This window comes from Cebus imitator, unplaced genomic scaffold, assembly GCF_001604975.1.
Source record: "Cebus imitator isolate Cc_AM_T3 unplaced genomic scaffold, Cebus_imitator-1.0 Scaffold46, whole genome shotgun sequence".
Classification (NCBI taxonomy): Eukaryota; Metazoa; Chordata; class Mammalia; order Primates; family Cebidae; genus Cebus; species Cebus imitator.
This window is the reverse complement of record NW_016107361.1, coordinates 2974401-2990115: the sequence shown is the minus strand read 5'-3', so window position 1 is coordinate 2990115 and position 15715 is coordinate 2974401. Positions and strand designations below refer to the sequence as shown.

Genomic DNA, 15715 nt, shown 5'->3' with positions numbered 1-15715 from the left:
CATACTGTTTTCCATAATGGCTATGCTAAGTTACATTCCCACCAACTCTGTAGGAGCATCCCCCTTTCTCTACATCCTCACCAGCATCCATTACTGTCTCCCTAACAAAAGTTTAGCTGGGGTGACATAATGCATCATTGTTGTTTTAATTTACATTTCTCTGATGATTGGTGATGTTGAGAATTTTTTCATATATCTATTGGTCATTTTATATCTTTGTTTGAGAAATATCTATTCAGATCTTTTGCCCATATTTCAATTAGATTATTTGGGATTTTGTTATTAGGATGTTTGAGTTCTTTATATATTCTGGTTCATAGTCCTTGTCAGTCAAATGCTTAGAATATTCCTTTTAAAACAAGATTGAGATGAAGATATTCAGAATTAATAAGGAAATTTAGTCATATTCGTGTATGTAAAATCAATGAGTAAAAATGTACTTTTTTCTGGTAAAAGTTAGAAAATACAAATTTTAGAAATCTATATATGCATATAATTCATAAATGGCATCAAAAATAGTAAATACATAGAAATAAATCTAACAACGCCTCTGTTGACAATACTGCTATGAGAATGATGGACAATACCCACATGAAAAAAGCACGAAAACTGTATTGAGAAAATTTTATAAATAACTAAATAAATGGAGAGATATACCATGTTTGTAAATTAGAATATGATTGTGATAAAGATCTTGTCTCCCCAAAATGACTTATAGATTCTGAAAAATCCAATTAAAAACTCCCTGCAAGTTTTTGAAAACAAAATATGACAAGCTGGTTTCAAAATTAATATGCAAGATACCACTGAAGAAAAACAAGTTTGGAAAAATCTATCAAACTGACTATTAAATGTTATTACTAAACCATAGTAATTAAGGCAGTGTGGTGTTGGTGTGGAAATAGACAAATGGGCCAGTGAAGCAGCATATAGAGAAGATAAGTATATCAATTACATGTGAATGCTTGAGTTATACAATAATTTTTTTCCACATGTGGTATTGATAATTGAGTATGCACATTTTAAAAAGAAAATGATACTTGTGCTTAATATTCACAAAAATTTCCACATAAATTATAGACATGAAAGAGAAAATAAGGTATTTAGAAAATAATATACAAGGCTATCTACATGATCTGGTGGTTGGGAAAGGTTTTTTAACCAAAATATAAAAAAGAAGGCTAATCATAAAATATTAACATATTTGACTTTATAAAAATTAGTAATTTCTGGTCACTAAATTTTATATACATATCCTCTGACCCAGCAATTCCACTCAAAAGTTTGTACATTAAGATGTATGCCATGATGACCACACAGGAATGTATGAAACATTGTTTATAATAACCATAAACCGAAAATAATTGAAATATCCAAAATAACAGAATTAATGGATAATTTGCAGTATGTTAATAAAATATACCAGTGAAATGAATAAATAAGCAGTAAAAATAATATAGCTAAACTCAACAACCTTAATGAATCTTAAAAACTTAATAACTGTACCATTTTTAAGACTACCATGTAATTGAAGGCATAACAAAAACAAAGTCAAAGGATAAGTCACACCTTGGGAGAATTTATAATAAATATTTAGTAAAACCAACATGTTAATAAGGCAACACATATAAGTAACTCTAATAGCAATAAACATAAAAAATGTTTAACCTCATAGTTATTAGGGATCTTGAAAAATTAGTTTTGAGACAAGTGTCACATTTGACCTATTATATTAGCAAAAATTAAGAAATCTAAGACAATACCCATATGAAAAAAACACTAAAACCATATTGAGAAAATTTTATAAGTAACTAAATATATGGAGAGATATATCATGTTTCTTAATTATAATATGGTTATGATAAAAATGTTAAGTCTACCCAAATTGATCTGTTAGGTGTTGGTGAAGGGGTGTGTGTGTGTGTGTGTGTGTGTGTGTGTGTATACATATATAGATTGAGAAACCTTGGAGACCCATAGAAAGCATCAAGTAAATTTTGAAAAATAATAAATCAAAAATTATACTTGGCCGGGTACAACAGCTCATGTCTATTACCCCGGCACTTAGGGTGGCCAAGGTGGGAGAGCCATTTGAAGTCAGGAGTTTAAAAGCAGCCTCAGCAATGATGCAAAATTCACCTCTACAAAAATATTTTTTAAAATTATCCAGGTATGGTGACATGTTACTGTGATTCCATCTACTCCAGCGGCTGAAGCAGGAGGATCTCTTGAGACCAGGAATTCAAGACTGTAGTGAGCTAGGGTTACATCATTGCACTCCAGCCTGGAAGACAGAAGAGTCAGACCCTAACTCTAAAAATAAAAATATCAAAATAAAAAATAAATACTTGCACAGATACACAAGGAGAAATGTGCAATGATTTTCACTATGGCATTGATTTTATTGTCAAAAATATGGAAAACAATAAAGTAAATAAAGAAAATACATTATATTAGAATGTTCAGCAATTAAAATGAATAAAGAAAATATATAATTATCAATATGGATTAAAGTTAAAACATAGCATTGCTTTTTTTAAAAAGCCAAGTCAAAAATAAATGTATTATGTAGAATTACATTAATAAATGTGAAAAAATACAATTTCATATTCATGTATATTAAAGTAGAAAAATGAACTGGAATGATATATGCCACAATTACTATAGTTAAAAGCATATATGTTTAAACAGCTGAAATTGTATCTCTTGAAGTACTCTTTATTCAAGAAAATTATTTGAAACAAACATAATAATATGTGTCTCAGGGTACTGAGGCTTCTACAACAAAACAGTATAAACTGGGTGACTTAAACATTTTATTTCTCCTTGTTCCAGAAGCTAGGAAATCCAAAGATAGGGTGCCAGCATGGACTGGTATTGGTGAAGGCTGTGTTTTTGGCTTAATACAGCTGCCTTCTTGCTGTATCCTCACACAGAGGAGAGAATAAGTGCTAGTAGCTCTTCTTCTTCTTGTAAGGACACTAATCTCATCATGAGAGCTCTACCATCATGACCTCATCTATGCCCAATTACCTCCCAAAGGCCATACTTCCTACCACCATCACTTTGGGTTACAATTTCACTTTGTTAACTGCAGGGCTTTTCAAATTTGTTTAAACGAAAAACCTAACCCATTTCTTTTTAGCATAATATCTGTTACTATCTGGTTTGCTGTGAATAACATAAGAGATTACACACTATTCTTTATGAATTGTGGTAGCCATAATGCACATTGAGGTTGGGACCTCAACATATGAATTTTGGGGGGACACACACATTCAGCCCATAACAATACGCCAACATCTTAAATTCTACGTGTGTATATCACTACACTTTTCTAAGCTTTTAGCAATTTCTTAAAAATTTAAAAATCATACAAAATTTTTTAATTATCAAGAAATATTGATCTAGTAACGACACATTTTCATCTAGTAAGTTATTTTTCCTAACAAAAATTATGGACATTGAACAGAAATTAATATTCCTTAAAATGTGTTCCATGAGTACATTCTGGTGAAAAGAGCTATATAGGTAGTACTGGCAAGGCCAGCTCTGTCTCTGTATTAGTTTGTTCTCAAACTGCTATAAAGATAGCACTTGAGACTGGGTAATTTATAAACAAAAGAGGTTTAACTGACTCACAGTTCCACCTGGCTGGGGAAGCCTCAGGAAATTTACAATCATGGCAGAGGTGGAAGGGGAAGCAAGGCACCTCTTACATGGTGGCAGGAGAGTCTGAGAAGGGGGAAGTACCAGACACATAAAACCACCAGATCTCATGAGAACTAACTCACTCACTTTCATGAGAACAGCAAGGGGGAATCCATCCCCATGATCCAATCACCTCCTACCAAGTCCCTCATTTGACACATGGGGATTACAATTCAAGATGATACTTGAATGGGGACATAGAGCCAAACTGTATCAGCCCCCCTAATGTAGATTTACACTACACATGAGCATATTTTAAAACTGAGCCAGGCACAGAGGTTCATGCCTATAATTCCAACACTTTGGGAGGAAAAGGAGGGCCAATCACTTGAGGCCAGGATTCAGCATCAGCCTGGACGTAAAAGCAAAACCCTAGCTCTACACACACAAATTTTTTTTTAATTAGCCAGGCATAATGGTACATGCCTGGGTGCCAGCTAATCAGAAGGCTGAGGCAGGAAGATCACCTGAACCCAGGAGTTCAAGGTTATAGTAAGCTATAATCACACCACTGAACTCCAGCCTGGGTATCCTTGTCTCTAAATAAATAAATAAGGAAACAAACAAAAAGCTGAGAATTTTTGTAGCAAAGAAAGCAATTGCACTTATTAGACCTAGGGCTTTTGAAATTTGTTTAAATGAAGAATCTAACCTACTTTTTAGCATTGTATCTATAACTATCTGGTAGACTGAAAATAACATAAAAGATTATACTCCATTCTTTGTGAATTCTAGTATCCATAATACACATTTCATATAATCAGTTTAATCACTGTCTACATAATTTCTGTTTCAATTTTTTTCTTATAAACCTTTCTATTGTATTCTACTATTCAGAAACATTTAATTGAATTAGTCATTCAACTATGAAGCATTTGCTATTTCCAATTCTGAAATGTAATTAAAACTACTCTGAATATTTTTATACAAATTATTTTCCTTCTGTTTACCTACATCCCATTAGTAACAGAATTATCTAGTCATGATTTGCATATTCAGGTTTTGTTGCTTTTTATTTCTAGCATCCTTGACCATTTAGATGCACTGACCAGTTTTGCTTATTTCTTCAGCATATTATTAAACATATTCCATATGTTTATATGAATAATAGCAAAACTGTTCAATGTTTTAATAATACATTGAATTTTATTTTCTTCTCTGTAGGACTGTAGATGGATAACAACTTCTTCTGCCACTTTTTTTATAATATGGGTCACAATGGTATTGAGACAAAGATACCACAGAAAACAACTAGAAAAAGTACATTATTTGTGACTGTAAAGTCTTTGTGAAAGTTCTTTTAAACTACTCTTTACTCATTGCAGAAACTTTATCCCAACAAAACAATTTGAAATATAGAAAAACATTCTGTTTTGGTGAAATTTGAAATAGCAAAGGTCTTAGAAATAAATAAAATTCTTCATGATACAGGAGTTATCAAATATTTTCTCATGTAATCTACACATTTTTATGACAAATTAAGTAAACATGAGTATAGATCATTCAAACAAAAAGTGTAGAATTCAAAATTTTAGAAAGCATATAATCACAATAAACAAGGCTATTTAAAAATAACTTCAGTAAACTTTAAAATTTTAATCTTTGGTTAGAAAGCTATGGGTGAATTTTTCTTTTTCACAATTTTCTATATTTTCTAAACTCTCTACAATACATATGGGTCCTGTAATTTTTTTTCTAGCTTACCTTGATTTAGGACTCCTTTCTCCACTTAAATGTTGAAAGTTTAATTTCCGGTGTTCTTCATTATAAGGGGAAGATATGCCTCCATATGTATTTATCATAGGTGATTTATTAACAGGCATATCCACAGATCATAAATTCTAAAAGGAATATTAAATGCATGTTAGCACACAAATGTACTCAGTATCAAACAATACAGGTTATGCAAAGTTATTATTTTTGGAAAAGTAGTGAGAACTAAAGTTAGGCTTAAGAACATTCTATATTAAGGAAGAATTTAAATATATAAGTAAAATATAAGGATATTATGGAAATAAGTATAAAAAGTTACGATTATAAATGTATCTATCCATATATCTAGTCTTTATTATGCTTTACCACTTTTATCAGCAAAACCATTGAAAGGGCAGCATGGCATGGTAGCTAAGAGGACAGGCTATACAACCAGACTAACTGCTCTGTGCCTCAGTTTCCTCACCTGTATGAGAAGAGTATTTCCTCATCAAGTTCTTGTGAGAAATAAATAGTTCAATAAATGTAAATTGCTTATATAGGAATATAAATTGCCTAGTATATAGGAAATTTTATGTAATCATTTGTGATCATATTATTGTTTTCTGTTCTTTAAAGATTCTCATAAATTCCTTTTCATATCTCCTGTCTTTTCGTCATTTAGACACCGCTTTCTCTGCTTGTCTTACACCCAAATTTTTTTCTTTTTTTTCATATCTGAGTATATTCTATGAGTGTATGACCAAAACTAAAACATCCTATTTGTGTTTAGTAGAGTTTTAGTCAGCAAAATGAAGTAACGAAAGGGTAGTCATATCTACATTGCAGTATTTTGCCTTTCATTTTTTAAATAGCTAAATATAAAAATTGATCACTAGATCAGTCAAAGTTTTGGCAGGAAACGCAGAGCACACTCAAATAGGGTACCTGAATCACGGTATTCTTTCCAAAGACATATAAAACAAGATGGTTCTGTTCTCAGGGGCTGACAAGAATGAAATAAACCATTATCACTCTTAGGACTGAAGAGGAAGATAGATCAAGACAGAATAGCTATTGAGGAATTGTGTTTAATAAAAAGCTTTGGCCTTTAAGCAAGAAATGCAGCCAACCTGAGGCTGCCCTCTAAGAGAGAGCCTGCAGGATAGAAATTCCAATCTCACTCTCCTTGCATGCTCCACTCCAGTCATCAACGAGAACACACGAACACAGGGAGGGGAACATCACACATCATGGCCTGTCGGAGGGTGGGGGATTAGGGGATGCATAGCATTAAAAGAAATACCTAATGTAGATGATGGGTTGATGGGTACAGCAAACCACTGTGGCACGTGTATACCTATGTAACAAACCTGCACGTTCTGCACGTGTATCCCAAAACTTAAAGTATAATTTTAAAAAAAAAAACAAAAACCAACTATCCACAAAACAGCATGTATCAGAAATATCAAGAAATATAAATTTGAGTTAGACATACCCTTAGATAAATTAGTTTAAAGCACTTAATGCCAAATGGATGGAAAAGAAAAAACTACAGGCCATCAAGGGAGAAAAAAGAAATTGAAGGCTAAAACTGGTTTTTGTGTTTGTTATATTAGGCAAATTGACCCAAAGCTTTTGGCTGTTTCCTGAGATCTTTCACAGAGTTGGCTATGGTTAGTCATTTTTTTTTTTTTTCGGTTTCAAGAAGCTTAATTGCTTTAAACATCATCTTTTAATCGCTGAACTTATTGTCCAAAAATTGCCCACATCTGCTGGTAATAGTGGTAGATATTTGCACTTTCTGCTCAACATGCAAGTTCCACAATGCCCTGTTAAAGAAACTTCTCCGGTTGGATGGGGTTAAAAACCTCAAAAATATAAGTTTCTAAATGCTTACTCTCAATTTCCGGCTTATCTTAGCAGTACTGGTAAAAGTGTTTAACCAATACAAGTTTGTAAATCACTATTTGAATAGCGTTGTGATATATAAGAGAAACAATTTGTGCCCCCTAATATATTTTATTACCTAGGATTACTTTTGACAAAGAGTAATGGGAACAAGAGCTAAATAACTTCAAATTTCAAAAAAAAAAAAAGAAATTAATACCTCCAAAAATATTTCTTATAGAGATGTCAGAATTAAATCCTCAGTAAAGTAAATAAACAAACAAAAAGTTTCAAAATAACCCTCCCCCCAAAAAATAAAAATATAGAATCTGAAAATATCATCAACTTTCAGAAAAATATTAGTTCTTTTCTAAAGATATTCTTCCCATTTAGATTTTCTAAAGATATCAAATTCCCAGTAGAGCCCAAAGCTTGGAGATATCAACAAAAGAATTTATAATAGTAATTATTATTATTTTTGCATGAAAATAGGGCCTATTGCATGGTGTGCTAAGATTCATTTTCCAACTCCAACACAAACCATAAAAAATCTGAGAAAATGTAAGCATTTAATTTTTAATATGTTATTTTGCAGTTATTGTAATTTATATTGTCTGTTTTTTAACCCACTTTTTACATAATTAGCTAAACAAGCAAAGTAAAAATTCAACTTATTTTTATTCTAATTTACTGATGGCAAAATAAACTTTACTAGACCTTTCTTGGTCAAGAAAAAACAATAATCAAGAAGCAGGAATGTGAAAAGGAGTTAATTTGTATTAACAATGTAGTAATAATGAAGTAATAAATGTAAATTTGACAAGTGTTTACAGTGAATCATATAAAATTATGAAGGTAAAAATGTTTAACTTGCATGAACGTGAAAAAAGTAACGAAGCAAATAATGATGATATTATTCCAAAGAAATAAGAAACCAAGAATTTTTACTTGTCTTTTATATATATACATGTAGTTTGATTTTGTGAAGTGCTAAAACCAAAGTATATATTTCTGAATATGTATGTCTAATGAAGCAATAAATATCACCTTTTAAATGCCATTTATGTAAAGCATAAAAAAGTTCAAACTAAAAAATTTTTTAAAGTATTATAAAAATCTGAAAAGTATTAATTATTTCTTCTGTTGGCTGTAGCCAACAGCATTTTGTGTTGCTAAGACTAAAAAAATATAGTTAATTGACAAGAGTCACAGATTGCATCAGAAATTTCCAATGAATCTTTGCCATGTACTCAGGACTGGTCGACAACATAGTGCAATGTACTTAGCACTGGCTGACATCATCGCAACTTGGTAAATGCACAGACATTGCAAACTTTGGCAATTGCTTTACCACAAGTGCAATTTGGACATATTAGTGATATAAATGTAGAACTGTTGTATTGGCCCCATTATTTACAAGTATAATTAGCTCTGAATATCTGAATAGTATAAAACTAGAAAAGCTTGCATTTTATTATATAGATATAATAAATATATGTTTATATTTTATATAAATACACATATATGTTTTAGATGGAGTCTTGCTCTATCACCCAGGCTGGATGGAGTGCACTGATATGACCTCGGCTCAGTGCAACCTCTGCCTCACAGGTTCAAGTAATTCTCTGCCTCAGCCTCTCGAGGAGCTGGGATTACAGGTACACACCACCATGCCTGGCTAATTTTTGCATTTTTAGTAAAGAGGGGGTTTCATTATGTTGGTCAGGCTGGTCTCCATCTCCTGACCTCAAGTGATCTGCCCACCTCAGCCTCCCAAGGTGCTGGGATTACAGATATGAGCCACTGTGCCCAACCTTAAAAATTCTTTAAAGTAAGCTTTGTGTAGGACTGCTGCAATAGTAGGTAATCATTTTGAATAGTCATTGAAATGGAGGAGTTTATACCAGAAACCTTCTAGAAGCTGAGAAATACTGACTCCAGCCAAGTAACAACAACGACAAAATTGAAACAAAAGAAAAACGGGGACTTCATTTCTACAACTGCATGGAGCTGTATTCTGCCAACCATCTGGAAGACCTTAGAAGTAAATTCCTTACCAGGTAACAGACTAGCTCAGCTGGCACCTTTTCTCCACCCCTAGTATTATTGAGCAAATGTTATTGACAAATACAAATTGTATATATTTATGTTGTATAATGTGATGTTTTCACATATGCATACATTGCAAAATGATTACCACAATCAGGCTAAATAATATATCCATTACTTCACAGTGGTCTCCATTTCTCTGATGATTAGTGATGTAGAGCATCTTTTCATATATCTATTGGCCATTTGTATGTCTTCTTTTGACAAATGTATATCCAGGTTCTATGTTCATTTTTTAAATTGTCTCTTTTTTCTATTGAGTTGTTTGAGTGCCTTAAATATTTTGGATATGAACCTTTTTTTGTATGTGTGATGTGCAAATATTTTTTACAGCTGCTAGCTTAGTGTCAATTTGTGAGACATTGAGCAGAGAACCCAGCTGAATCTGCCTAGATTTATGACCTAAAGAACTGTGAGAGAGGAAATGAGTGTTATTTTAAACCTTTAAGTTGTAGTAATTTATTTTGGTAGCAATGGAAAACTAAAACAAGATATCCCATAATTTAGCAATTATCATTGAAGCGGGTAATAATCTTTACATTGCAGTCTGTAAAAAGTTATCTCTAAGTATTGTACTATTTGATAGAATATTTAAATTTATTTTCTAAAGAAGATTCACACATAAGGAGTTCATGAATCCAGAATCCATTTCTTTCTTTAAAATGTAATTTAAGTTTGGGTAAAATTTAACAGAAGAACTTACTGGAACCGGCTGCTGGTAAAAAGTTGACATTCATTTTGAAAACACAGCATAACTTTATGTTAGACAAAAAATTTAACATTCTTAAATGATGAAATTTTAAAAACATTCTTCTTTGATTCTTATCATCATACCTAGGTAAGACTCATTTTTCTACCATGAATATTATTGAAACAATACACAGAAACAGTGGAGAGATACATTAGTTCATGCAAAGAATACTGCTGAAATTCAACCCAAATGTGACAAAATTAAGAAGCATCAGAAAGATCACTGGTCATATTAAAAATGTTGATATTTATATACCTAATGTGTGTTCCATGTATGCACATGGGTTGTTTGCTTGTTTGTTTAAAGACTTTATTTATTTATTTATTTAGAGACAGAATCTCCCTCTGTCACTGGGCTGGAGTGCAATGGCGTAGTCTCGGCTCACTGCAGCCTCCGCCTCCCAGGTTCAAGTGATTCTCCTGCCTAAGCCTCCCAAGTAACTGGGATTACAGGTGCCCACCACCACCCTCAGCTAATTTTTGAATTTTCAGTAGAGACTAAGTTTCACCGTGTTGGCCAAAATGGTCTTGAACTCCTGACCTCAGGTGATTTGCCTGCCTTGGCCTCCCAAAGTGTTGCGATTACAGGCATAAGCCACCACACCTGGCCTGACTTTAAATATATATATATATTTAGAGTAGTTTTAAGTTCTGAGCAAAACTGGAGAGGAAAGCACAGAAATTTCCCATATACCTCCTACTCCCATACCTGTGCTATTAACAACATCTGGACCAGAATGGTACATGTGATATAATTGATGAACCTATATCAACATATCATAATTACCCAAAGTCCATAGTTTACATTAGGGTTCGCTCTTGGTGTTGTACATTCTATGGGTTTGTACAAATGTATAATGCCATGTATCCATTATAGTACCATACAGAGTATTTGCGATGCCTTAAAAAGCCTCTGTGCTCTCCCTATTTATCAGACCCACCACCCCCGCCCCCAGTAAGGCCTGGCAAATAGTCTTTTTAACTGTCTAGAATTTTGTCTTTTCTGGAATGTCATATAGTCGGAATGAAACACTATTTAGCTGATTTTTATATTTTTAGTAGAGACAGGATTTCACCATGTTGGCCAGGATGATCTCAATCTCTTGACCTCATGATCCACCCACCTCGGCCTTCCAAAGTGCTGGGATTACAGGTGTGAGCCACCACGCCTGTCCTTTTGTTCCATTTTTGGTCGACTTTTTCATCATATTGTTTGTCCACTTCTTTTTGTGTCTGTAAGAGTTCTTTGTATATTTTGAATAACATCTTTTATTGGATGAGTCTTTTGCAAATGATTCCTCCCAGTCTGTGCTGCCTGTCTTCTCATTTTATTTGGATTGTCTTTAACAGAGCAGAAGTTTGAAATTTAATCAGTTTTAAACTGCTTATCAATTATTTTTTTCATAGATCATATCTTTGGTGTCTTATCTAAAGTCATTACCATACTCCAGGTCCTCTAGATTTTTTATCTGCATATAGATTTTTAACATATGAAATTACTGTTTCCTTAATATCTTTGTTTTGTTATAATTGAGAAATGACAAATGTTATGAGCATAATATTTATCTCCCTGTTACATGTATTTTCACTCAATAATATGTATAATTTTGTAATTGTTTTCTTTTCCCGTGTTATATTTGTCTTGACTGTATTTATCAAAAGCAATTTTATATCTGTTGATTCTAATTATTTACATTTGGTTTTTGGATACCTTTTTTATTTTTCATTTTATGGTAATTCTCTTTCATTGTAATTTTTCTAAGACAATTTGGAAGTTTTAAAATTGGCACTTTACAGAGAGTTGGAAAAGCATCTTTAAAAAGTAATCTACATGGCAGCTGATTCCTTACATCCTAACTCCAGACCTATTACATTTAGGTCTGGAGTTGTCTAGGAATGCGTGTTTGTCTTAAGATCCCCAGGTAAGTTTAACATGCACCCCAAGGCTGGGTGCAGTGGCTCACACCTATAATCCCAGCACTTTGGGAGACTGAGGCAAGTGGATCATCTGAGGTAGAGAGTTCGAGACCAGCCTGGCCAACATGGTGAAACTCTGTCCCTGCGAAAAATACAAAAATTAGCCGGGCATGGTGCCACACGCCTGTAATCCCAGCTACTTAGTAGGCTGAGGCATGAGAATTGCTTGAACCTGAAAGGCGAAGGCTGTGGTGAGCCAATGTGCCACTATGCTCCAGCCTAGGCAACCCTGTCTCAAAAAAACAAAGCATAACAAAAATGCAACCTGAGCAGCTTAAAGTAATTGTATAACAAAAATCAGAGCTTTGATATAAACAATAAAAAATATAAGGTTTGCAGAGATGTAGGAAGTAGAATCTTTTTTTTTATCTTCTTTCATTTTGCTCTTTATCTTTTGTCAAGTACAATCCCTTACTCTAGCATAAACATTTTTCTATTATAGAGTAAAACCATATTCTAGTGCAGAAAACCATCTGTATAAAGAAACTACCTTAAAATTTAAATATTTATCATAGGATGAGCATGTAGATATGTCTTTTGTCCTTTTTGAAAAAAAAAAGAAAATAATTAGAATCAGAAAATCTGTGTTAAAATAACTGCACTGACATTAACATATTTTTCATATTTGAGGAAGGGGGTTCAGTTGGTCACAGGAGTTAGGGAAGGAGGGAAAAAGAAAGTAAAATCACCTAAGGAGCTTTGAAATTAACCCAATGAATCTGATTTTCCTTAAAGGAGAAAGGAAAACGGGGTATGGGTAGGGGGAGAGAGGAATCTGCAAAGAGAAAGGAAGAAAAGAGGTAAAGAGAGAGAGAAAAAAGAAGGTCAAGGGCAAAGCAAAATGGGGATTGTTTCAAACTATACACGACGACACTCCAACACCATGATTCTGCCAATACCGTTCTCTACTTTCTAAGAGCTTCAGCAGAGAGGTTGAGGAGGAGGAAAATGGAAAGTTCGTAAAAGCCAGAAAAGCCAGGGGAGTTAGTTCTTCATTGGCTCATTGGTTGAAAACCTCTTGCATATGACAATTTCTCAGGCCATGGTGATAGCCATGAAAGACTAGAAATTTGCCCAAGGGGTGAGATTCCCAATGATGCCTGAAAGGACTGAGGACCAGGGAGGAATGTAAACAGCTACATCTGTATTTTCTATGGCAATTGCTTCTCGGAGGAGCAGGGCAGCAGGAAGGTGGGCAGGAATGCTAAGTATTTGGCTTCTGCATCCCTCCTCCCTAATTATTCAATAAGCACTCCCTACTTGTTCAAGTTTCAGCTTTCTCATCTGTAAAACGGAAATGATAATATCTAAGCAGAGTTGCCTGAGGATTAAATAAGATAAAATATTTCCCATATTGTAGGGTGTCAGTAAATGATAGTCATTTAATAGTCGAAAGTGAGAGAAAGATTAAATGTCTACCTTTGTCCAAAAAGTAGGGGAATTGTGTTATTCGTTGTTGGACTTAAATTCTCAAAGAGACTTAGAAGTAGAATGTAATATATAAATGATTGAGAACCATTTGCCAGAAGAGATTAGCAAAAACAAGTTACAATTACAAGTTTAAGTGGAGTTGAATAATAGAACTTGGTCACCAATACTAATCAGTAATGGAGCTGAAACACTCAGCTTCTAAAATGCTATTTGCTAAAAAGAGATTCTTGAACATTCAGCTTCTAAAACACTATTTGCTAAAATCTGTTGCAGAAATTATTCAGATCATTTCATTCCTTCTCAGGACATTACATGCATACAGCATGTTGACTTGTGAATTGTACAAAAAGATGCCAACAATAGCATATTTCATGATATTTCATAGTCTTTAGTAACCCCCAGACCATTTTATAACAGAAATAAAAAATTAAAATTAGGCAGCTAAAATTTTTAATTTCTTCTGCTATTAAGTATAAGACACATTTATTTTTTTACTTTGCAGGAAAATCACATTTAAATGTAAAGAGACTAAAATGAACTTGTTAAATTGAATTACTTCGCTTTTACATCACTGTCAACAAGAGCTATAGTTTTTCCTGAATCCGCAAAAGATAATGTCAAAGTAAAACTTAGCTTTATACGAATTAAAATTATCCTTAAGATTAAAATATCCTTTTGTTTTCTGTCATTCCCAAACACAGGGTATTCATTGAATTTGTTGACAGAAATGGAAATAATACCTTAAGTGAATAAAAATGATCTGAATGATGAATTGCTCTCCTTTTAAAATAAGCAAAATCTAATTAAATGAAAGGTTAAAAAAATTATTTTAGATACCAACTATTTCTAGGACCCAGTTCTCTGCTTGCTCTAATAGTCTTGGTTTATAAAGCATTCCACTGTGGAAGACAGTTTGCAGTAGCTGCCAGATTTTCTCTACCACTTCCCAGGGGTAAATTCTGATATTTAAATAGAGTTCAAAGATTTACCTTGAATATTTATCTGAAGTGGCAAAAAAATGGCTTGATTTTAGGTTTCCATTATATCAGATATTGTTTTTATATTAAATAATACTTACTCTTAATTTTATTCTACTACAAAAAATGAAATATCTGGAATATAGTTTCTGCTATGACCTCAGCTTTGAAAGGATCTCTCCAAGACTGACAATAATCTCCAAGTGGACAAATTCACTAAGAGCTTTACAATACTGATCTTACCTGATCCTTCCATAGTATCTAACCTTGCCAATCATCCCTTCTGGAAATAAGTGTCTTCTTTTCTGTTCATCATTACACTCCTAGGACCTTTGGCTTTTCTCCCTCTCAGACTCCTGTGTGGTATAATGGATAAGTGTGCAATGCAGGAATCAGCAGCTTGCTTTAATATTGGCTCCAGAACAGACTATGCCTGTTTCATTGTGCAGATTACTTAAACTGCAGGTGCCTCAGTTACCTAGTCTACAAATAGGGATTATATTCGTATTTCTTGTTAACAGTTCCTTACTATCCAAGTGGAGGGGAATACTTCTTACTTATTATGTGTTTTTTTGTGTAATATCCTTTAATTAATTATATAAATGCACTAAGCAATAAATACTTTAAACATCAAACAATTACAAAATTATTACATCAAAGTGTGCGAGTTTAATTGATAACTGTAAAATCTAGGTTGAAAATAATGGGGATTTGTTAACCTTTGTGCATGCTTGGCCTTTTATAATAAAATATTAAAAGAACTGATTCAAAATTATATAGATTTAACAATTTTTCAGCATTAAATTACAAATTACAAAGATATATACGCACACATATATGTTGTGGCCTTGTAACGTACACACACACACACACACACACACACAAGCACACACACACACACACACACACACACACGAGACAGAGAGAGAGTACATGTGATTCTCTTAGATGTTTAAACCAAGAAAAACAATATATGATATAATAATCAAAGAATAACCAGCACACTTAAACAAAAACTACTTTTAAAATTGTTAATAAAATTGTTTAAATTATTTTATCATTGTCTGTTTTTATTATGCTCATTCTTCCTTTCCAGAATATCTTCCTAAGGCTTTTTGTAATTTTACTATTATTATGCCTTTTTAGAGTTTCAACAATCTTATTATATCCTACATAAA

At 33.0% G+C, this 15715-nt stretch overlaps 1 protein-coding gene across 1 annotated transcript in view; it reads right to left on the bottom strand.

Moving 5' to 3' along the window:
- Positions 1-15715, bottom strand: part of TMEM232 (transmembrane protein 232) — a 337836-nt gene that overhangs the window by 274934 nt on the left and 47187 nt on the right. Inside the window, exon 2 of the mRNA XM_037737996.1 lies at positions 5416-5545. Coding sequence (XP_037593924.1) covers positions 5416-5545 — 130 coding nt within the window. The remainder of the gene's footprint in view (positions 1-5415; positions 5546-15715) is intronic.